This window comes from Dipodomys merriami, unplaced genomic scaffold (assembly GCF_024711535.1).
Source record: "Dipodomys merriami isolate MVZ:Mamm:240054 unplaced genomic scaffold, mDipMer1.0.p SCAF_51, whole genome shotgun sequence".
Lineage (NCBI taxonomy): Eukaryota > Metazoa > Chordata > Mammalia > Rodentia > Heteromyidae > Dipodomys > Dipodomys merriami.
This window is the reverse complement of record NW_027206080.1, coordinates 3314649-3338816: the sequence shown is the minus strand read 5'-3', so window position 1 is coordinate 3338816 and position 24168 is coordinate 3314649. Positions and strand designations below refer to the sequence as shown.

General features: G+C 56.6%; 1 protein-coding gene across 3 annotated transcripts in view; it reads right to left on the bottom strand.

The window, feature by feature from the left end:
- Positions 1–19989, bottom strand: part of Pcnx2 (pecanex 2) — a 94791-nt gene extending 74802 nt beyond the window's left edge. For 2 of the 3 annotated variants that reach the window (XM_069998128.1, XM_069998130.1), the window contains exons 1-13: positions 19646–19989; positions 16074–16279; positions 15540–15651; positions 14762–14798; positions 13030–14109; positions 12013–12142; positions 11780–11925; positions 10680–10773; positions 9940–10075; positions 7989–8134; positions 5391–5544; positions 5230–5262; positions 1632–1803 (exon numbers count right to left, since the gene is read on the bottom strand). In XM_069998128.1, coding sequence (XP_069854229.1) covers positions 1632–1803; positions 5230–5262; positions 5391–5544; positions 7989–8134; positions 9940–10075; positions 10680–10773; positions 11780–11925; positions 12013–12142; positions 13030–14109; positions 14762–14798; positions 15540–15651; positions 16074–16279; positions 19646–19798 — 2599 coding nt within the window. In that variant the 5' untranslated portion in view covers positions 19799–19989. The remainder of the gene's footprint in view (positions 1–1631; positions 1804–5229; positions 5263–5390; positions 5545–7988; positions 8135–9939; positions 10076–10679; positions 10774–11779; positions 11926–12012; positions 12143–13029; positions 14110–14761; positions 14799–15539; positions 15652–16073; positions 16280–19645) is intronic. The other variant, XM_069998129.1, reaches the window with a different exon arrangement.
- Between the last annotated feature and the right edge of the window lie 4179 nt (positions 19990–24168).

Below are 24168 nucleotides of genomic sequence, written 5' to 3'. Positions count from 1 at the left end.
GGGCCTGCAGACAGAGGTGCTGCGTGGCTCCAAGCTGCCTTGCCACTGCTGCCACCAAGCATGGAAGAGGGGAGGAGGCTGACACGTGTCCAAGGAAACACACCAAGGAGGCTCAGCACCACGCAGAGCGCCGAGGGCAAGAGGCAGGGCCACATGCAGGCCGAGAGCTGCTCAGTCCTTGGCCAGGCCCAGCGAAGAGGAGGCTGTGGAGCCTCAGCCTCTGAGGCTGAGCTGAGCAGGAACCACGTGTCCTCATCCTTGAAGGAGGACGAGGAGGAGGAGGGAGGATGCTAGCCCATGCCCCGCATCCCTGGAACGCACAGGCTGGGTGTGGGGCAGAAGAGATGCCAAAGACGGCGTGAGACAGAGGCAGCTCCTGTATGACCTTGAGCTACCGGCTTCCAGCTCTGCGTGATCTTGAGCTACAGGCTTTGGCACCTTCCTTGGGGGGAAAAACTGGCAAGGCAGGATGGCAGTGCAGAGCACGTGCTGTCGTGTGGGGAGACCAGGGGGACACACGGCGCAATAGAACTCTGGATGACATTGCCAAGGAAACTGTCAGAGAGATGCAAAGGCTCTGGACAGAAAGGCCCAGACTCGGGGCTGAGAAGGTGGCTCAGTGGTAGAGCGGTTGCCTTGCATGCATGAGGCCCTGGTTCGATTCCTCAGCACCACATAAGCAAAAAGAAAAAAGCTGGAAGTGGCACTGTGGCTCAAGTGGTAGAGCGCTAGCCTTGAGCTGAAGAGCTGAGGGATAGCACCCAGGCCCAGAGTTCAGGCCCCACGACCGGACCCCCCCAAAAAAAAAGAAAGAAAGAAAGGCCCAGACTCGGAGTCCAAGCTCGAGATCATTTCCCACTATTCCTGCAACATGGTTTTCTCTCCTAACTGGGCCCCGCGGCTATGGCCCGTGGCTGCTGGGCTCTTTCCTGGCTGCTGGGCTTTCCTAGACCTGTCAAGAAGCAAGGCGCTGGTCCCCCAGAGGACACACAGGATCTGGTACAGGAGGCAGCAAGTTTGCCTCTGATGCCACAGGAAGAGGAGCAAGGCGGGGCTTGGGGACCAGAGCCGGACCCCCGCAGCGAGCTGTTGAGGTCCGGGGAAGGTGGCCATGGCCTAGGTCGTTGCACATTTCCAGGTCAGGGGATTACAGCCTGTACACACTCACGGGTGTGTGAACCCTCACAGTGGCCCACAGCTCCCAGAGCTCATCCCCCAGAGTCATTGGAGCCGTGGGTGTCAACGTCACACAAACTCTCTGCCGACCAATGCCCCCACCCCCCATGGTGCCCACATGATGCTGGATGCCCGATGGGTTCTAGATACTTCTCAGCCAACTCGCTTGAAACACTCTCCAACCTCCAGGCCTCGCACATCCTCCTATAGTGGGGTGTGGCCCCAGGCCCCTCGGCCGGCACACAGGCAAGGCTGCCACAACCCAGTGGTCACCCCAGCCAGACTATCAGGCGGTCACCCCCTGAAGAAGGCCCCGAGCTGTAGCTTTTGGTCACAGAAGACAGATCGTTTCCAAGGATCCCACTGCGGGTCCTGGTGGGGCACCCTCACTCCTGGCTAGGTGATTGGGCGGGCAGCCCATCCATCGGGGGACGTGGGCCCCACGGGATACTCACCTATGAGGCCATCCCTGGCCAACTGCAGGGATTGTGAAGAGAAGAGCCTCAGGCCATACATCACAAATCGGGGTGGGTGCCTGGCTTTGGCCCCAGCATCGAGAAGCAAAATAAGGCTGCACAGTACACAGAAATAGACGGGTCTGCTGTAGGTGATGATTTGGTTGTGTCCCTGGAAAACAAATACAATTTTATCCTAATTGTCAAGTCCCACACCACACAACACAGCATGCACCACCAGGCCTCTCCTCCTCCCTGCCCTGCCACAACTCACACACAGACAACACCAGGAAAAGAACAAGGCCCAATGTTTGTTTGTAGAATGGAGCTATCACAAAGAATGATACACACTTCAAAACTGACAAGATTTATCTAAAACTTAACTACCATCCTTACAGAAGATCTAAGTCAAAGCTTTCTCCAATAGTGAGAATTCAATCCATCTCATTCACTTCAAGGCAAAACTAGTCTAAGCCCTCATCGGCTCTAACCTGGCTTCACTGTTTGTTAATAGGAAACAGAATCCATAAGTTGTGAACTTGAGTCACTTCAAGTCCTAGAAAACAAAACAGGCACAGAGCTGTGCCTACAAAGCTATGTGTGCAGGCGTTTGTGTATGAATACTTGTATACATTTTGGTGTAGGCCACAGGTTTACACTCTTTTATTTTTTTTGGTCGGTCGTGGGGCTTGAACTCTGGGCTTGGGCGCTGTCCCTGTGCTCTTCAGCTCAAGGCGAGTGCTCTACTGCTTGAGCCACAGAGCCACTAGGCCACAGGTGTGTAGGCACATGCGTGCATATGTAGGTACATGCGCACGCACACACACACACACATGCACACGTGAGAAGCAGGAATGGTTCATTGTTCTCAAATGGCAGGGAAATTCAGGAAAGGATGTAACATGGAGGTTCGTAGAGCAAGAGTCAACCAACAATTCGCATTTCACAAACCAACATGCAATTCTTCTTTTCCCCAGAAAAGTATATTTTGCAACTCTCGAAGTGCTTCGAGTGTGAAGGGCAGGGCCAGCATGTGTGGCAGACATGAGGTTCCAGTCCCTGTCCGCACAGGTGACATACAGCTGTGCGATGCACCTCGTCTCTGCTCCTGAGCAGCATGGCTCTGTTCTGAGCCCGTCTTCTCACAGGAGACGCATGCGCTGGCTGTGGCCGGTGCCCCTGGACCAGCCTAGGTCTCAGAAGGCATTTGCATTTGTAAAGAATTTTCCTTTGAATCCAAGTAGGTCACATATTAATGAGTGTGGGAAGGTTTTATCAAAGAAATGAAAACAAAATCAAAGTCGGTCCACATGCACTTGCCAGGCAAATAGCAAAAGATATCACTAGTGTACTGGGCGAGGAGGACACGGCCAGGCCTTCCGCTCTCCACGAAGAAGAAGAGAGGAGGGGACAGGGGCAGGGAGAGGTGAAGGAAGGAAGAAGAAGAAAACCCCGCATCGCCTTGCCCCTGACCCCCATCTGCACCTTACTGAGGGACCCACTGGTCCAGCCACAGCCCCCTCAGAAGCCCACCTGTTACTTGGCATAAGCTGGCCTGATGTCCGCCCAGGAGGAGAGCGGAATGCTAACGCTCTACTACTTCCCTAAGAGTAAACAGGGTCTTATTGTTTGGAAGATGACGTGTCTGAGAGATCTTCAGGGACGCAGGGGCTGGGGTGCGGGGGGCCCTAGGGGGTGAGTGGTGGGGGAGGTGCACAGCTCCTCCGGCCTCACCAGACAGAAGAGCTACACACACTGAGCATGCTCAGTCCATTCCTGCCTTTCCCACGCCTGGCACCCCCTTCCTTTCCGTGGACCACAGGACTGACCCTAGGATACCCTGCCAAGCACACACTGCCATGCTTGCCCTGATGAGCGTGGACAATTGCTCCAAACTGGCCGCTTGTGCTCTGGGGAGCGAGTGAAGCAGAAATGCCAGAATTCATCACCATGCCTCCCTGAGTGCACCCAAGGTGGGGTCTGGAGAACCCCCCTACCCTACCCCCCCCGCCCCCATCCCGTGGATGGAAATCCTCGGGCTGGCGCTGGCATTGGGGCTCTGCGCCCTGAGTCTGTGATCTCCCATGGATGTTGCCTTTTTCAAATTTTCCCACCTCTAAGTTGGAGATCATGAATCTGCATTCCGAACACCACGTGGCTCGGCTTGGATGGCTAGAGGAAATGCTGGCGAGCCCTTTTGTTTTTTCCCCTTTCCTTAGAACTATGGGAGAACTGCCAAGGAAGATTAGAGACTAATCTATTAAGAAATCTGTTCAAGTGAATTAATTACTGCACTGAGCAAGCTCCGAGCCTCCCTGGGACAGTAAGAAAAGTCCTCTCTCAGTAGCTGCAGGGAACCACGCCCCCGGGGAAGGTGCAGCCTGCTTGCTCCTCCCAGAACCAGTCAGACGCGTGGCATGGGGTCACGTGAGGATCTCGCCTGTCCTGCCTCGTTTCCTAGCGCCCAGGGAAGTGACGCTCCACGTAGACATCAGCCCCCTCCAAGCCACCCAGAAAGCCAGCGGCAGTGGGGCGCAGGGTGCGGTGGTGAGGAGTCCCAGACCACCGCCCTCCCGGGCCTGATGGTAATCACAACAAGACATCTCCATGCACTGATTACGCATCGCTACTGATCCTGACGTTTGGACTCAATAATAAAGCAAGAGGTACCCCATGTAAACCAATTATGGAGAACGGAGGGTTTCAGGAGATGGCCTCTAACCCATGGGATCACCCCATTATAAGCCTCCCTCAATTACTATGATCCCACACAGATTAAAAATCAGCCCTAGGGAACCGCGTGGAGGCCCTCACGTGCTCTTGGGCCAGGCGGCCACAGGACCTGGCAGTCCTGCTGGGGTCGCTCCAAGAGAATGCAGACATGTAGGTGGGGTGGGGGGAGGGAAGCATGAAAGCAAGATCCAGAAAATGCCTGTGTGTCTACTGATGGCTGGTCTGAGTAACACGCACGCATGCAACACGTGTGCACACACACGCAACAGTACAAAGGGTGAGCACCGCATGACCTCACTCTGCTGGATCCAAAATGTCGAATCATGGAAGCAGAGCCCAGCACTGTGGTTGCAGGGGTAGGGGAGATGCTGGCATGGGGGGGGGGAGGTGGCGGGACAGGGGCAACGGGCCTGGGAGAGCAGCGCATCACCATGCACACACCTGCACGGTGCTGGGAGAGTTTTGTTAAGTCCGTGGAGGGGTGGTGATGTTCATTAGCTTTGTTCAGCCATTCTGTCACATATTGATACAGCAAAGCACCCTATTTTACCCCCCAAATATGTATGATAATCCTTTGAAAATGAGCCTGATTCCTGCTCACAGAATTGCTACAAGCCCACTGCCTGTGTTATTTAATAGCCACAGGCCTCATGGTAGTCACGGGACACCCAGAGCCCCCCAGCCTCCAAGCCACCCCCCACCCCTGGGCCTGTCTTCTCCCTCAAGGACTCTGCCCTGTGCCCACCCCATGCAGCCCCAGGCCCGTCCCCTCCCGCTACCCCACAGCTCTGTCTAGAGCACAGAACCACGCGCTTGCTCCTGTCTGGTAAGCGCCGTGACACGTGAGAATGTGGTGAGGACTTACGTGGACTGGAGAGGCGGGGTCAGGCTGCACGCTCTGAAACACAAACCAGAAGTGCGCGTCACCTCTCTGCGAGGGCCGGTGGGTCTGTCTCTCCCTGAGCCGGGAGTGTTTGGAGGTCAGGGGCAGGGGTGCGGGAGGGTAGGTGAGTGGATCTGTCTTGCCTTGAGCAGGGAGTACTGGCAGCTGGCCATGACCAGGCAGAACAGCAGCACCCACAGGTCCTTGCAGAAGCCGCGATTGAGTGTCAGGAAGCCCAGAAAGGAAACCAGGACACCGAGCAGGACCGCCAGCACATTCTCCTTCACGTCGTCAGTTCTGTGCATGTGGGGAAACAGAGGAAAGCAGACAGGAGGTGGGCTGGGCTGAGGGGTGGCGGGGGGCTGAGGGGCTGCTTCTGAGCCTTCACATCCATTGGGAGGCTCAACAGCCTTGCCCTTCCTCCCTTTCCTCTCTTATAGTTATGTTATTTAAACAAAGTCCTGGCTTCCATCCCAGGTCTCTGTAAAATAAAAGAAACATATCCCACTGGACCTCCTCACCCACAGTACTGAGCTCTGTGCATGTGCATGTGTATGTGCGTGCATGTGTGCGTGCACGTGCTCATGTGCATACGCCAGTCCTGGCTCTGGAACTCCGGGCCTCGGCACTGCCCCTGAGCTTTCCCATTTTGCTCAAGGTTAGCGCTCTACCACTTGAGTCACAGTGCCACTTCTGGCTTATTTATTGGAGATCTCATGACTCTCCCACCCAGGCTGGCTTTGAACTGTGATCCTTAACCTCCTGAATAGATGTGGTTACAGATGTGAGCGGCTGGGCCTGGCTCAGCACTGGACTTCTTAGTAGAGGTGACAAGGTTTGACCCACAGAATGTTCCAGAGCTTCCTGGGCTCCTCTCAATACAAAGGAAAGGAAAGTACATGAATTGACCTGCAGGAAGTCATTTCCAGACACTGTCTCTGGAGCTGTCTGCTGCCCTGTCCCAGAAGCAAATAAAAGATGTGTGTGTACATGTGTATGCATGCACACATGCATTCACATGCATGCATACACATATACACATGCACACATGCACATGTAGATACATATACACATACACAATGCACACAAAGCATTATGCACACATGTACATAATACACGTGTGCATAGATACGCAAATATGCATGTACATACACATGTATGGTTACGCGGCTCCAGGCTCAGGCCCACTAAGGCTTGGGTTCAGTGTCTGGATTTGATATGATGTGACTTCATGACCCAACGTTTTATTTTTAATTTTTCTGCTTTCAGAGTTCTAGCTGACAATCAGTCATCAGGATGGCAGCGCCTACGGCCAAGATCCCCCACAGCCCACGGTACAGGAAACTGAGGCACAGGGGCTCTCAGAGGGGCTGACTGGATTTCTGGGCTTCTGCACCATCTGGCTCCACACCCACTGGGCTGGGTGAGAGAGAGGGGCTCCGCCAGCCCACTCCTGAGCAGAAACTAAAATCCACGTGTGCTTCTCAGAAAAAACAACAAGATGGCAAAAGTGATACCGCTGCATAAGTTTTAAAAGGACCAATAAATTTAAGACAAGTGAGGGGAAACGTGGGTTGAAGTGGAATGTGAGAAGCTGGAAGGGGCAGCACTGTGTTTATAAACTGCTTGGTTTAGTGGAACTCCTTTGTACACGACTTAAAGATGATAAAGATATTAATAAAAAGGAAAGAAAATTACCACAGCTGAAAAACTAATTTGGTAGCAGCACAGACCATCTGACAACACTGTCAAGGTGCTGGCACCTGGGGTAGAATCACTGCTTGTTAAATCTCTGCACGAGCTTTTTAGAGCAACACCAGTGCTGGGAAACCTGCTGCTATCCCGAGCTGACTGCGGCTCCTGTCCACGGAGTCCTCTACTCACTCCACACACTGACTGCGTCCGCAAACTATGCTACAGCACGTCACAGGGTGAAAGAGAAGGCGTGGTCTTTACCTTTAAAACAAATGACTCACAGAAGTATAGGAGAGACAAGGATTTCAAAGAAAAAAAGGATGGTGACAATCATCCATTTTCAAAAATTCAACTGGTCTTCTGGTTAAATTCTGTTGTTGTTGTTTGGGGTTTTTTGGCTAGTGAGTAAGTCTTAAAATAACAAATACAAGATTCTACAGAAAGGTTTGTTTTTAATATACAGGGCTACCACTAGCTGTTGTAATTTTCGATAGTTTCTAAAGATAAACATTAATATTTAAAGAGAGGCCTCCTTTTACTGCATGGTAAGCACTGCATGGTGCTGGCATCCTGCCCGGGTACCCAGAGCTGCGAGCAGACACCTGCCGGCCCCAAATTGACTGATGTCATTTTTCAAGAAGGTTGTTTTTGTTGCCTGTGATCATGTTGTTTAAAACATTACTGCACATTACCATGACAAGCTGTTACCAGGAACTGAGGACAGCCGGACTGCCCGGCCTCCACCCCCCCGGGGACTGCCACGAAATTTGTTCCAACAGCCTGGACAACCTGAATAGCCCGCAGCAGTCCAGAGTTGGTGGACACTGATTGTCCCCCCTCCAAAGCCACTCTCCTCCCCAACCCCTCCTCCCCACCTGTCCACCAAGCAGCACACCTCGGGCCAACCCCACTTCCCCTGGGGCAGAGAGAAGGGTGGGGGTGACCGGGAGAGCCACTCCAGTCAGTGCCACGTCAAGAAGGAGCGTGAGATCAGAATCTACGTATGCTCGCTGGCCCCATGCCGCCGGCCCTTGCTCACAGCTCACCGATCCAGTAACGCCAGCAGCGTGAGGCGGTCGTACCACACTTTAATCCACTTGCCAGGGAAAATGATGAATTTGTAAAACTGCTCCCGATTAAACTTTCCTTGCGCAGAAGAACAGGATGAGTCTTCCAGATCCTGGCTGACATGCTTTGAAATGAAAGACAGAGTGAGAGACAGAGAGAGAATTAGAGATAGAATTTCATGGTGCCAGGCCATGGACACCAGTATACACCAAAGCTCAAAAATACCAACACAGACGTTCAAATTCTGAAGGTAAAAGCCCCACACTCAGTCTGCAATGTGCTCTCTGACCAAGAACACGACCTCTGGGAACCACACATGTCCGCCCCCTGTAGCACGAAGTCTCCAATCAGAGCACCGTGCTCACGAAGATTAAGACACTGCCGTGACCAGCTTTCACAGGAAATATGAGACTCCAACAATAAAACATCTGAAGTGAGCCAGGAGCTGGGCTCCAACTTGTAATCCATACCTGAGAAACAGACTTTGCCAGGGAAAAGCACAACTTTGTGGAATGGAGTGCTGGGGCTGGCAGGGACCACCGTCCTGGTGGCCCAGAGCCGTTGTCGGCAGAGGTGTGAGGGCAGGTTTGTGGTGAGGGCAGGTGGGGGGTGAGGGCAGGTGGGGGGTGAGGGCAGGTGGGGGGTGAGGGCAGGTGGGGGGTGAGGGCAGGTGGGGGGTGAGGGCAGGTGGGGGTGAGGGCAGGTGGGGGGTGAGGGCAGGTGTGGCTCGGTGATGAGGGCAGGTGTGCAGGTGTGTGTGGTGAGGGCAGGTGTGTGTGGTGAGCACAGGTTGCAGTTTTCCCTGGGATTCTTCCAGTCCTCTGGGCACTTCCATGAGTAGTCTTGCTGGGCCATTCTAATCAGTCTTTCCTCTTGCCTGCTTTTATTTTGCGTTTCCCGCATAGTTTCCTGCAGCTGACTGGCACAGGACACCGTGGGGAGGAAAGGAGAAGGGAAGGGGAGGAGGAGGAGGGCAAGAGGGTGGCGGCAGCTGGGTTGGCTTCCCAAGGCATCGCATCTCCTTGGCACAGAAGAGGAGTGAAGCTACACACGCCGGACTCAGGCTGAGTCGCTGACATCAAGGACCTGGCAAGTGTGAGTGCAGCCAGCTGCTCTGGGGGCCTGGGGACTGGGGACCCACCGGGCCCAGTGCTAGGCAAGGGGGCAAGGCAGGCTCAGCACAGCTCAGGGAGCAGAGCAGGGGCAGGGAGGAGGGCCAAGCCATCCCGACAGCGGCACGAGGGGCCAGGGTGGGGACTGACCACCACCCTGGGCCTCTCTAGGACTCTGTCTGGCACTGGAGCTTCAGAACCTGGCCTGGAACTGTGTCCATGAGGCAGCTGGTACCCAAGACTGACAGCAAAGCCTCCCCGGCCGTCCTTTCCTGCCGTGCCCCACAGATGGCGCAGGTGAGCAATCTCCCCACAGTCTGGCAGGCTGCCCTGGTGAAGCGGGCATGGGGACGACACACAAGCAGGCCAGAGACTCAGCACCTGCCCGGCTGGCCACAGCTCACCTCACATCACTTCCTTAGAGCCTAGGACTGTGCCCTTTATTAAACCTAATGGTGTGGGTTTGCAGAGCCATTCGCTGAAGCTCCAACGGAAGTCCCTGCTTTCACAAAAGTCTCTTCAGACCTTACAGGGAGGGACCTGAGAGGAGGCCCCAGGGGAGGACCGCTGTGGGAGGCCCTGTGGGTCAGGGCTGGGGCTGCACCTCCCGTCGGGTGCAAATGCACCCAGCGAGTTCTTGAGGGACCCGTGAGGCCTGGTGGCTAGGAGGGACCAGACGGAAGAGCGAGTGAGCAGGGGTTCCATGACCTGACTGTCCCCCTTCCCCCAAGGCTCAGGATGCCGGCAGCCCCCTGGCCCGTCCGCCAGGGGCAGGTCTCAGGGTTCCCCTCTGTCTCCGGCGCCCGGCCACACATACCCGGGGCGGTTCTGACGGCGTCCTCCGGGCCGCCATGAGCAGCAGCTGCTGCTGCAGGGCGCTGACCACAGGGTCCCCCGAGGACGGGTCCGGGCTCCCGGAGGTGGTGGTGCTGGAGGAGCTCACCAGCGTCTCCCTGCAGACGGGCGAGGCGAAGGCTGTGTCACCCCTGGCTGGGAGCTCATCGCAGAAGCACAAGGAGGTGAGGGGTGAGCGGCGCGGCCGCAGTGGAGAGTTGGCATGGATGTGCACGGGCACTGCGGGCGCCAGGCCGGCACGGTCAGCCCCGACCACCGTGCTGCCCAGGGCCTCGGGCCGTCACAGTGCCTGGCTGCAGGGGGCAGGGGTCCCCGGGATCAGGGAACAGCCCCAGCTGTGGGTGGGTGGCGGGGACAGAGGGGCGGCAGCCCCAGGCTCCAGCTTCACATTCCCCAGGCCCCCACCAGGAAGCACAGGACGACCCCCCCCCCATCCACCGCTCGACCACCGCACGCCTAACCCAGCTGCAGATGCGTGCCTGGGGCAGCTGTCTTTGGTTAAACTGTGTGGTAAACTGAGGCACCAGGCCTCCTTCACCCGGCTCCTCCCTACTTAGGCTATAGGCTAGATTCATTTTTGCAGAGTTGGTGGCCAGACCAAAGCACTGCTTGTTTCCCAGTTCTGTCATGACAGGTTTCCTGTCAAAGCGGCCCTGGCTGGACGCCTCCCGAGGGGTGCTCCCAAGACGGAGCTCCACTCACCGGACGTGGGCAACGCCGTCCAAGCTGGCCACAGGGCATGGTGCGGGGCCTTCTTTCTGCTTCCCGGACTTCAAATAACAGGACCGGATCTCCCCTGCAAAACCGGCCACGTCATCAGGGCATCATCCCCAGGAGCCACGGTGCATTTCTGGCTGTTCACGGCTCGGCAAGGCCCAGGCCCTCAGGAGTGGAGGGAGGCCTGCCAGGCATGGGCTTGGCGGCCCCCACTCGGAGGGGTGGGTAGATGGCGCGTGGCTGCATGGCTGCCCTCTGGAGCTTGTCCACAGCACGAGAGGCCATGTGGGAGACTGCACGGGGCGTGGAGGGCAACCCCTCCCGAGAGCTCGGGGAGGTCCCAGCACCCCACTGGCCCGGGCGGCACGTTGGGGCCGGCAGTGCAGTGAGGGCTCCCCTGGCCCCCCAGCCTGGACAGTGGTGCTAACATTGTTCTTTTTAACCTAACAGCCACTCCATGTCTGCAGATCCAAACACTGGAAATTACAAACAACCAGACCAGATACGATAAGCTAGGACTTGTTATCCATGCCAGGTCCTTCCACAGGACCCTGAGAGACCAGCCAAGACCTAGTCCACAGAACCAGGACCTGTCTCCACCTTGCAATTAGGAGCCGGCCACTTAACGGTTCTCTAGTCACATGATTTAGCCTTCTGATAGAAGGCACTGGAAAAGCTCGCGGGATCACACCAGCACCTTTTCCCAGCAGTGGCTCTGGGCTGCTACTTCACAACTCTGTGTGTGGGGGGGGGAGGGTTATTAATCAAGTCATTGTAAGTAGATAAATATGGACTGTGATGTCCTAGAAGAAAAGGGACAGTGTAGTGTTAGAACAACACAACAGAGGAGGAGAGGAGAAATACCGGGTTTCAGGCAAAGGGACACAGCATGTGCAAAGTCCCAGGGGCACCAAGAGCACATTCTTCCCAAGAACCCTACGGGGCGATCCCTCAACTCTCCACATATTGCAACCCCTGATGCTCAGGCTGTGGGACTCAGCTAAAGCTGCCTGCTTTCCACCCATGAGAACTCATGGGTCTCAGGGAACCCCGTGAGAATGCTTGCGGGCAGGGCTGAGACCCACCGCGCTCATCAATGAAGACCTGCATGGCGTCCGCAGAGGTCTCCTCCTGCCCCGAGGTTTCCGGCCCACTGATGACCTGCAGGACGGAGCTGTCCTGCTGCGAGGTGACCCTGTAGATGATCTGCCTCTGCCGGCCGCCCTGGAAGCTGAGCACACACACATTCTGAGGTCAGGCCCTCCTCCGGCTCTCAGCCAGGCCCATGAGACGCAGCCTGTTGGGGGAGCGCCCTTACAGAGTAGCAGCCTGCGCGGGGGGCGTGCAAGCTGGGCTGGTGCTGGCGGGCTCACGGCTCACAGCATCTGGCTTTCCTGGCCCAGGATCTGGTCCACCGGGTTCCTCCTTCCTCCCTTGGAAGTTACAATCTGGAAAACAGGGGAGCGTGCGAGAGCTGAGCCACCCAGGCCGACACTGGCTGAGACGCGCACGGACACTGTGCACTTCTAAATGAATGCTTGCTTGGCTCAGTATGGAAGTCCCAAACAGATGTGGAAGCCAGGAGAACTGTGCACCAGAGGCTGGGGGTGCAGGCTTGGAGAACACCCCACCTCTGCACAGGTCTGGCATCTCAGCACCGGGACAGCCTGACAGCCTCCGTGCAGCCGTCCTCCTTGGGGTAGCTAGCCACCTTGCCCCGGAGGGGACGCAGAGACCAGTCTTCACTTGCTCTACCCTTGGGTGTTCTTTGTTGTCCTGGAGGGTGTCCTGATTGTCAACTGCTGACCCTACTCACTGGCACTGACATCCCTGGGGCTGCCGTACAAGGGGCAGAGTCTGAACACACCAACTCTCACACTCAGGCCAATCCCATCCCTAAGATCTCGAGCATGCAAATATGGTAGTCTGAAGGCTAAACCCCAAAGCATCCAGGCATTTCAGATAAAGAGAGGTCCTCCTGTGTGTGCGTATAGGGGTATGTATGTGCAGGGTGTATGTGTGCACGTGTATGTGAGTGTATGTGTGGGTATGTTCACTCATCTCAGGCATTTTGGATAAGGAATGCTCCTCCTGTATGTGCAGGGGTGTGTGTGCACATGTGTGAATGTGTGTGAGCACATGTGTACACATGTGTGCATGTGTGCGCACGTGTTGGCCTATGGCCATCGTGGATCCCAGTACTAGCACTCGTGGCTAGGATGAACCGGTAGGGAAGGCGGCTGGTAGGTAGGCCCTGCAGACAAGTACAGACCCCGAGCACAGAGGCAGGCGCAGTCCCCTCCCACGTTAGTGGGCAGAGCAGGTGGGGTCTCACCTGGGGGTCGCTGGCCCGGCCCCGGGGAAGTGCTGATGGACTCCAGCAGGGAGACAAACTCCAGGAAGTTGGACTCATCTGGCACTTGTCCCCCCTTGGCCTCCAGGTCGGACTTGGAGGCCGGCATGGGCCCTTCCTTGCTGCTGGCCACCGCGGCGAAGATGTCCGTGCCGCTGCCCACGCTGAGCACACGGGCATGCCTCTTCTCCTGGCCGCTCCTACAGGAGGCTGGGTCCAGGCTCGCCTGGCCTTCGCTGCCCACCCCAGGCTTGGAGGATCCCACAGGGGCGGGCTCTGGGGAGGGCCTCAGGGCAGTGCTGGCCTCCCGGGAGGCACAACACCCGTCTCCGGATCCAGCTCCACAGGCCCAGCACTGACCTGAGGCCCCTGCCTCCGCTCCCTCTGGGGTCCTTTCCCTTCCCTGGCCACTCTCTGCCCCATCCTCGGGCAGTGCCAGGGTGACCCCGGGACCCCGGGTCTGCTCGTGGTCTGCGTCAGAGCTGAGCATTGTCACGTCCCTGCCCGCACGTGTGGCTTGCAGGTCCAGAGAGCTGCCCGCGTCGCTCACGGAGTTTGGGGTGCTGCTCATGGTGACAACGATTCTGATGGGCTCACATGTGCTCAGTGGGTCCCCGGGCTGCTTGGCCCTGGGGAGGGACGTGGCCAGCTCACTGCTGGAGCCGTCTACATCCTGGTTCAAGGCTACAGCACCGGGGCTGCCAGCCCCCTGCGCCAGGGGCCTGGCCACTGCGGTGTTACACTGCGGGCAGCTGCTGCTCAGGGCACCTGGTTCCCGCGAGGGGGCCTCCGGGCCCGGGACCGAGTGCTCACTGCCCCACGGAGGGAAGGACACTTCACGCTGCGACAGTGACAGTGGTGGCATCGTCTTCAAGGCACCCGAGTCGTCCAAACCGCTCTCCGACCTGTGCCGGGCTGGGCGCGTCTCTGCCCTGCGGGGCTTCTCGGCCTCCTCCATCCTGGGCGCAGGGGCCAGCCCCTGGGGCTGGGAATCCGGCGGGCACCGAGTCCCCATCCCGGGGTGGGCAGATGGTGGGGGGTGGTCATCGGACAGTGCAACCCCTGCAGTAAGCGACAGATGGAGTCTCACAGGGATGCACACACCAGGCCCAGAGCCGGGAGCAGCCCCGGAGCAGACCCACAAGGATGTCTGTGTCTAGGAACATCACCATGGCCAGGAATTGTTCCTGAAAGATCTGCGTTTAAAATACAAACCCAGTGTCAAGAGTTTCTGCTGCTGTGGCCTCAGGGAACAGAGTGGTGTGGCCCCATGGCCGCCCCCCCCTCCCCCGGATGGGCTCCCTCCTCACCTGTCACACTGAGTGACACACCGGTCCACCCGAGAGAAACAACTGCGAGAACGGCAGCAGCCAGCCTTTGCCCGTGACACCACCCCCCACACAACCCTGATTGTGATGATCAGGCCTAAGTCCACCGTGGCCCAGTAGCCCCGAGTGACAACGTGCAGCGGGCTCGCAGTGCTAAACCTCACAGGCGCGTACAAAGGCGGCCACGCTGTGTCCCGTGTGACCCGAAGGGCGGCCCTCTCCTGCCTGCTCCCCTCAGCAGACACGACATGGACAGAGGCTTGGCGAGGCTGAAGCAGATCCGTGGTCCCAACTCCGTTGTGTCCGTGGGCACTGACATGGGTGCCAGAGACCCCCTTTCCCGCAAGATGGCTACAGAAGATGGGGAGCCAGCAGGTGACGCCTACCTTTGAGATCCTCCACTGTCCCAGGCACCGCCAACTCCTGGAACACACAGAGCAACGGCTTGACTTCCCGGCTTCCCAGCGGCCAGGCCCTGCCCTTCCCCACAATGAACACAAGGGAGACAGATACCAGACACCCGGCCGACCAAACTCCACCTCAGCCAGTGGCAGGGCACGGTGGTGCACACCGGCTATCCCCACATCCGGGGGAGAGGGGCACAGAGGTGCATGTCTGCCATCCCCACACCCACGGGGGCATGGACAGGATCACTGTCCAGGCCTTCTCTCAAAATAGCCAGCTCAAAAAGTGCTGCAAGTGGGCTGGGAAGGTGGCTCAGTGGTAGGGCGCTTGCCTTGCATGCATGAGGCCCTGGGTTCGATTCCTCAGCACCACATAAGATAAAAGAAAAAAGCCGGAAGTGGCGCTGTGGCCTAAGTGCTAGAGCATTAGCCTTGAGCTGAAGAGCTGAGGGACAGCGCCCAGGCCCAGAGTTCAGGCCCCATGACCGGACCCAAAAAGAAAAAAGAAAAAAAAAAGTGCTGCAAGTGTGGCTCGAGCAGACAAGATTTACTGTGGATGTAGCCTAATCCCAAGGCAGACAAGTATGATGGCAGGCCGGGTGATAGGCAGGAGGTTGGAATGGAGGGGTTGTCGAGGGTGGCAGGGAGGGGGCAGGGGGCTGTGAGGGGGGCGACAGGATATGGGGGTGATGGGGAGGGAGATGACACAGGAAGCACAGGTCACATGCCATGCTGGGGCTGACACAAAGAGGCCACCCACGGAGAGACCAGAAGAGGGGTGGGAGTGTCCGCTGTGTCCACTGGAACGGCCATGGAGAGGTGGCGTGGGGTGGCCCGTGGGGATCCCCGCCTTCTTGGTGCTGTGAAGATGCCTGGAATTGCAGATCCAGCAAGAAAGACAGAGCTGGCCAGTGCCAGACAGGATGCCTGACCCGCCCTCATCCCCTCCCCTGGCCCTCACCTCCATTCTTACACACACACACTCAGAGCTTATCTTAAGGGAGGTTGTGGGGTTCTTTTCAAATAATAAAGCCTGCTTTCTTAAGGAATGTGGGGAACATTCCAGAACGTCAGGGGCACATGTTCCTCCTGTGGTCTGTGCTGTGTGCAGTCCTGTGTCCACACCACCCTTCCTCAGGGCACCATGGCCAGCTCTGAGCACTGGAGTGACAGGACTCAAACCCCACTGCCCCCGCCACTGGCCACGCCACAGGGCCAGGGCTATGGTCATGGTGTGGCTAGACCAGCAGCCGGGGAGGCCGCTGGGCAGTGTCCGATGCGCTGGGCGTCTGACCTGGGGTTCTTGTGGCTGGCCGTGCGCTCGCCCTTGGCCTCCCTGACAGTCGGTGACTTCTCCCTCCCCCGGGGGGGCCTCTGGCAGATCACCTCGCCTTCATCAAACATGAGGTGGAGGCGGTAGCTGACCAGTTTGATGGCCGCGAAGAAGATGGTCACCAAGCCGCAGTATAGCAGGGCTGTGACAGCCGTTGGAGGAAAGGCCTGCAGGGAGAGGAGAGAGAAAGGGCTGAGAACTAGATGCCTGCATACCAGGCACTGCAGCTCATGCCTGTGATCTCACCCTGCAGAGGGAGAGATTGGGGCCATCTAGCCCGAGCACCAAGTCCACAAGATCCCGTCTTCACCACCAGGGGGCATGGTGGCGCATGCCACCATCCCAGCACCTGGAGAATCCCAGGGAGACCATGGACCAGGCTGGCCCCATCAGAAGTGGGACCCCACTTCAAAAGGAAGGCAGGCATGTGTGCCCATGCACACATACACACACCCACTAAGGACAGCGCTGTGTGGGGAGAAGCCAATGGAGTGACGGCTCTGGACACCTGAGGAGCAATTTAACAAAATGAACACCAGGAAGTGGACACATTCTGAGGGACCCACGGGGGCGGGGGAGGGGTCGTCACTGCACACAGTATGTGCGTGGGAAACGTGAGCCACGGAACCAGGGGGCAGGGACAGGTGTGGTGGTGGTGGTGGTGGTGTGTATGTGTGTGGTCACTGTCCAAGTGTGTACATGGGAAACCTGAGCCACAGAACCAGAGGGCAGGGACAGGTATGTGAGTATATGTGTGTATGTGAGTGTGTGTGTGTGTGTGTGTGTGTGTGTGTGTGTGTGTGTGTGTGTGTGGTCACTGCACATAATGTGTGCATGGGAAACATGAGCCTCAGAACCAGGGGGCAGGGACAGGTGTGTGTGTATGTGTGTGTGTGTGTGTGTGTGTGGTCACTGCATGCACTATGCACATGGGAAACGTGAGCTACAGAACCGGGGGGAGGGATGGGGGGCAGGGACAGGACAAAGGAAGAGGTGATGTTGGCGGGGACGCAATGCACCCTTGTGTAACTACAATACTGACAATAATAACAGGGCTGGGGTGATGGGGCAGTAGAGCCTCTTCCTAGCAAGCACCAGCACTGAGTTCCAGCCCCCATATCACCAGGAAAGCATTTTTCCCTGTGGGTTTTGTTCTTGTTGAGAAGCCGGGGTTTGAACTCTGGGCCTCTCCCTGGCTGCACAGGCTCCTGACCCTTAAGCCACACCCCCAACTTTTTTGCTTTTTGGTGTTCTTAGGGTCTTGCGCTCACTTTACCCGAACTGGTCTGCTACCATAGCCCTCCTGAGCTGCACCTGTCCAGCAGTTGGAGTTACAGTGTGAGCTACCATACCTGGCTCAGTTAATTGGGATTACAGGTGTGAGAGCCACACCTGGGTCATTTTGCATCATTCATTGAGCATCCATCTGGCAACATGGAAGATGTAGAAGGTAGGAGGGAAAGAGGGAGGGAAAATGGGAAGGAAGGAGGGAGGGAAGAAGGAACCATTAATGGCACCAGAATGTTGCATAGGATCAGCACACTTCCCACTTAATCCTTAGACTCCTACAACAGAGGAAGATGCCCACCAGTGCTCAGAAAGGTAAAGGATATAAGTGATCACACAAGCACCACAGAGAATGGCCAAGATTCCAGGAGGCCAAGGAGACAAGGAAAGCATAGTCCTCGGGATTACACAGGTAACCACAGCCTTTTAGATATTCAGCAGCACACCGACGGTCCCTCAAAACAACCACTATGAGGTGAGCTGGGCAGGGCTACTCAACAGCCCACCTTCCACAACTCTCATCAAGGCCCTTACCTGTGGGGGGCAGTTTTGTAAAACTGGGCTCACATGTACAGGAGCAGCACCTGTGGGACACAGATCAATGGTGACTTCTGCTGAGAACTGGGGTTATCGGCAGAACAGGTGTTACTTTTGTTATCAGTAACACTCAAATGTACAGTGAACCAGACATAGGACAGGCCAGCTCATCCATCACACATAAGACGTGGGACCCTCTATTGTAAGGAAACCCACAATGAATAAAAACACCAAAATCTGTTCCCTCAAAGGGCTCAGATTCAGGAAGCAGAGGTCAAATATGTGCATGATCCTACACTCAAGATCCAGGCACAATTCCCAGGAGAGACTCCAGGGCAGGGAGGCAGCCATGCTTTGGGCCTTGAAGGACAGAGATATCTAGGAAGCTGCAGGTGGAAAACAGACTCACTTGTGGCAAGGTAGTACCAGACACTGAGAAGCCATTTCCTGCACTGATGCACTCACTCCATCCTCGCATGGACCCAGGAAGGAGGAGCTCTCATCAGCTCTGCTGAGAGAAACAGGAAGCTGGGGCTTGTGGAAGCTTTCTCCTGCTTGCCTAGGTAACCAGCAGCAGAAACAGAGTGTGAATCCAGGCCCGTGCTCCTGGTGACTATCAGCCTCCCTTCTAAGCCAAGGAAAAACACAAAGGTGCACAAAATCGCAGGGGGGGGGGGAAGGACGGGAAACGTGCCTTTGTTCAAGGGTTAGAATGGATCTTGCATCTATAATGAATGCTTTCTTATGTAGAATTTCACTTGACCCTCCTGTACAGTGATCATTAACATATACTCTTCAACCTTGAGGAAAGAAAGGTTTAGCTGGTTAGGCGGCTCAGGAGCAGACCAGAACTGTAAGCCCAGGACTTTGAGCCAGGTCAAGCCACACTTAATCACCCAGACAAACTCACCAGCCTGAGACTATTGTTTCCCTGGTTTTACAGAATAGAAAATAAGTGAGACCAGGCAAGTAACTTTCCCCAGGGTCACAGAACTGGTAAGAGGGGGATCCAAAAGTGAACCCGGGCACCTGCTCCAGAGCCATGGCCGCAACCTCTCTCTGGCCAGAAAAAGAGCAAAGAGGCTGCAGAGTCACTGCCACCTCGAAGGTCACACTCGGAAACTGTCAGGCAGAAGAGTTCTGCTGTGGAGAGCATGCCAGCATATTGTCTTACAAGAAAGTCCTTCAACAGATCCATCATCATGAATTCCTGGCACGTAAGATCCAGTGACATCTGGCTTACCAGTTAGGGTTGACCATCATTCCAATTAGGAATACTCTAAGAAGGTCATCTCTGGACTCACTCTGAAAGCAGTCACTCTCCATGACCCCACCGAGGTGCCCAGCCCCGGAGTGTTCCACACTCAACGAAACTTCCTTACTTCTGCATATTTCTGAACCCAGGGACGTGGAAAGAGCAAGGTGAGTAGCAGGTCACCGACCCCTGTCTTCCCAGAGCAGAGCAGAAAGAGAGGAGAAAGAACATCAAAGGAACCAAAGCTGGCCTTCCCGCCGGCCCTTTAGTTATCCCCATCTGAGGGGAGGCCCCAGGCCTCGGGCTGGGTACCTGCCAGACAAGGCCGGCCATCCCCTAGCTCAGGGAGCCTGAGTCAGCCCTGCGCCCCGCGGAGGCGTCCTCCCCGCTCCCCGGTGTGGTCTGTGGGCCTGGGCTGGCTCCCTCCCTCCCGCCCTCCGAGCTCCGGCCTCACCAGGTGCAGGGCCAGGGGCAGCAGCAGCAGAAACAGCCAGAGGTAGAGGTGGCAGCTGTTGGTGAACTTGCTGTGCTCGGGGTCGTGGTACCAGCCGCCCGTGAGCGCGGCCCACACGCCCTGCCGGAGCAGCAGCAGCACCTGGGACCCCATGCCTGCCGCGCCCGTCCGGCTGCGCCCGCGCGGCCCTGGGCTCACGCCTAGGGCTCCGGAGCCGCGCCCGCGCCGCCGCCGCCGCCTCCGCTGCGGCCGTCTGCCCCAGGGCCGCGGCCCGAGCTGCTCCTCTGCCCAGACCCGCGGAGTGCGGCGCCCGGGCCGACTGCGGCCGCTGGGAAGCTGGACGCCATGTCCGAGGGAGGAAGGATTTTCCCATGGTGCCCCGCGGCGGCCGCTCAGAGGATGCGGCGAGGCCCCGCCCCGCATCCTTCTGGCCCCGCCCCGAGCCTCTAGCCCCGCCCTCCAGGTCCCGCCCTGGCTCCACCCCCTCCCAACTCCACATCCGCTCCGGCCCCGCCCCAACGTTGCACCTGCCAGGGGCTGGGAGAGACCTCCAGGACTTCCTCCCACTCCTGCTCCTGCTCCTCCTCACTCCTCATTCCTCCTCCTCACTCCTCACTCCTCCTCACTCCTCACTCCTGCTCCTCCTTACTCCTCACTCTTACTCTTCACTCCTCACTCCTGCTCCTCCTCACTCTTCACTCCTGCTCCTCACTCCTCACTCCTCACTCCTGCTCCTCACTCCTCACTCCTCACTCCTCACTCCTGATCCTCCTCACTCCTGTCCTCACTCCTCCTCATCCTTGCTCCTCCTCATTCCTGCTCACGTGCAGGATGGGGTGATGTGGGGGTCTGGGCAGGGGCCTGGGGACCGGGGCAAAGTGGACTGACCTGGGGAGCAGAGCCGGGTCCCCGACCCCATCAGCCAGCCTGAAGCCAGTGGACAGAGACAGACAGCTGAAGTGGAGCCCCTGGATGCAGGGCCGCACATCCGCCCTTCACCCCCAGGTAGCCCCGCACTTCCCACGTGCACGCAGGCCATGGGTATCACACTCGTCCCGGTGCCCAGACGCCCTGCGGAGGGCCCTGGTTATTGGGCAAGGGAGGGGCAGGGAAGGAGGGAGAGGAGGAGGGGAGCAGAGGGAATAGGAAGAGGAAAGGCAGGGCGGCCTTTACCCACAGGGGCCACCAGATGCCGCCACAGCACCGCTCAGGACATGGGTCCAGCCCTGAGTCAGTGAGCTCATGCTCAAGGCGTGGGTCCAGCACTTGGTAGCAGGACTGACCATCCAGGCAGGTAACAGGCCCCTTCCTGTGCAAGTCAGGAACCACTAGGTTGAAACTTTCAGCTGGACATTCCCTGGATATTCACCAACTTCGTGTGAACACAGCACTCTGTGCTCTGGAGAGCGTGTGGAAGGGCCTGGCGCGCGAGAAGGCTGTGTCCCCCGGGCCCTGTTCATGTGTATTTTGCTTTGTCATAATGCATTGAGCTGCATGTGTCTTGTTCTGGGCAGTTCAGTTTGCAAACCACTTTTACCATCACAAATGGTCTACTGCACTTGTTGCAGCTGACCACATGCACCTGGGGTTTCTTAACCCTCAATAAGTACCCCCTATGACTATAGCATGGTTACTTGGTAGACAGATAATAAATATTCAGGTTTTTCCCACATAGGAAAAACTAGATTGCTTAATATCTTACCTAAGATTGCATCTTGTTTAAGGTTAGCACAGAAGTGGAGTTTCAGAGGTTTAAAGTAAGTAAATCAGGTCTGGGTGGCTCCAGTGAGCCACTGAGGGGAGGGGGCACACTGTGTGTGTTGGGGGGGTACTCTGTGTATGTGTGTGTGTTTTGTACTTTGTGCGTAATCCATGCGTGGCTTTGTGGTCAGTGTTAGTGAAAAGATAGGCAGAATGAGACATGGGAGTGTGTCTGTCTGTCTGTCTTGTTCCTCTCTGTCCCAGTCCCTCTAAGCTTTGTTTTACTCAACCTCACAGTAAACTTGGAAAAGAAGCTACACAAGAATGATCATTACCACGCGCAGGTTTCGTCTCTCCTCATGAGGTCCCTTGGGCAGGTGTCATTTCCTGTGTGTTGTACACTGGGCAAACCTGTTACTTATTCATACACACTCCATGATCTTCTGAAAGATGGGCCCAGCTGGGAACTGAGCCTTGGCGAAGGCTTCCCTCCGCCTCCCTCCACTGCAGAGATTGAAGTCTGTCCCACCTGGATGGGCCACTCACACAGCCTGTGACCTGAGGAAGCGGTCTGCATTGTTGGCTGGTTTCTAATGCAGTGTAGTAGTTGTAACTGGTCTGTCCATCCAGTGGCATCGCTCTGCTCCTAACCCGTGTGATGTTCTGGTATGCGGTGAGGAGAATGTGTTCATGAAGGCCACCACCGCTGCATGGACGGCCCTGCGCCACAAGATGGCGCACTGCACTAAATTGTAAACTGCTGTTAGGGTTGATGGGGCGACTGGCCTCGGTGGGTCGTGGCTGGCCATGCCCACTGGGGGTCCGCCCGCTCTGGACCTCAGCTCACGTGTGAGAGCCAGACCACCAACCCGTACAAGGACCCCTGGAATTCCAGAGAGTTCCCACCCCAGTACCCATGTAACTCCTGCCAAGTGCTTACAGCTTGGGAGGTGGGAAAGCAGGTTGCAGGGCTTCATACATGCCATCACCCCCAAGTCACGGGGTGAGCCCTGGCATGGCGGTGCATCAGCTGGGGCGGGTCTCCCCTGACGTCTGTGAGTCTGTCCTCCCAGCATGCCCTTGCAGTTGGGCATGCAACCCACAGAGGAGCCTGGCTGACTTCTCACCCAGCCTGTGTGCCAGCAGCCAGCAGCAGAACGGAGCAGCAAATGACCCCAGAAGTCCAGTGACCTTCAAATAAAGGTCATTCTGGGACCTAGAAATGTCTGCCTGCTTATACCAAAAGAAAGCGCTAAGGTGGCTAGTAGCAGCCAGTACAGTAGTGTCAAGTGAGATGAGAAGACTAAAATGGGCATATCCAACAAATCAAACCATGAAAAATAGGGCATTCTATGTGGTGGGTTATAAATGCCAGGGTCTACGTAATTACATGCTGAAGTTCTCACCCAGGATTCTGCAGGAAAGAGATCCAACCTCTTATAAGAGAGGCGCCTGGAAGCACGCCAGCTCCTCCACAGCCTGCCCAGGAGGCCACACCGCGGGGAGCTGGGGGTGGCCCTCACCGCACCCCAGGCCGCCATTCCTTCCCTGACTCTGAGGAGTGACTCTTAGTTCTCTGTACTGCCCTGTGGTGTTTTGTGTAGCAGCCCAAGTGAGCTGAGATGTTAAAACATGTTTAGGAAACGCCATTGAAACCCCATGCCCATCACTCAGGCCTGTAATCCCAGCTGCTACTCCCAGGAGGCTGAGATCCGAGGATCACAGTTCAAAGAATAGGCCATGAGATTCTTATCTCCAATTAACTACCAAGAAAAAAAAAACCAGAAGTAGAGCTGTGGCTCAAGTGGTAGAAGGCTAGCCTTGGGGATAAAAGCTCAGGGACAGGCCCTGAGTTCAAATACCAATACAGGCACTAAAGCAAAACTGCAGTCTAAGTATAAAATTACCTTGGCCTACGCTGCCTGTGTCCTTCTGAAAAGGCCAGCGTGTGGAGGGGGAAACAATCCCAGTGGAAATCATGCAACAGGTTGTCTTGTGACTGCAAACCCCAGCCCTCCCACAGCCCTGCAACGTACGGTCTACTTTAGGAGTTTCTACTGGCTGACAAGCTTAAGTGGAGGGTCTCCGGACAGGGGAGGAGGAGAGAGAGGGGGGTTGCAAGGACCAGTGAGTCCCTGCCTGTCCGGTCTGTACATTGGCGGCAGTGCGTGGTGGCCCAGGCAGCTGCACTTCCTGGCCTCCGGTGCTGCCAAGGTCCCTGTGGCTGCCATCTTGAAGCTCATCATTTCTCACTTCCAATTGCACCGGGCCAGGATTCTGACCCCAGGTGAGATGAGGGCAGCCTGGGCTGATGCCACTGGGCCCCCGGTTGCTGCGAGTTTGCAGCACCTGCGGGGTTGGTCAGGCGTCCCAGGAAGCCCAGGCCTCCATGGCTCAGGGGGCTGAGCAAGGCCACGCTGTGGGAAGAACGTAAGTTGTTTTCCTCTTGGTATGTTTTGTGTGTGTGTGTGTGTGTGTGTGTGTGTGTGTGTGTGTGTGTGTGTGTGATTTCTGTAGTTTCAGCTTTTTTTTTTTTTTTTTTTTTTTTGACCAGGCTGCAAACATCCATCCTCTTTGGAGTCTGTTGAATTTCTTGGCCATGGAGATGGTTTTCAGCTAGGCTGGGAAGTTTTTGGTCAGTGTGTCCTCCAGTATTTTTTCCTGCTGCTTTTCTCTCTGCTGGCGCTCCTGCCCGCACGGTTAGCACGCATGTGGTGGCTGGTGTTTCTCTGGAGCGCTGCTCCTTTGCATTCTTCTCTCCTGTCCCCTACACAATCTGTATTCTGCTCATCTGCTCTCTGCTTCTTTGGCTCAAGTTTGCC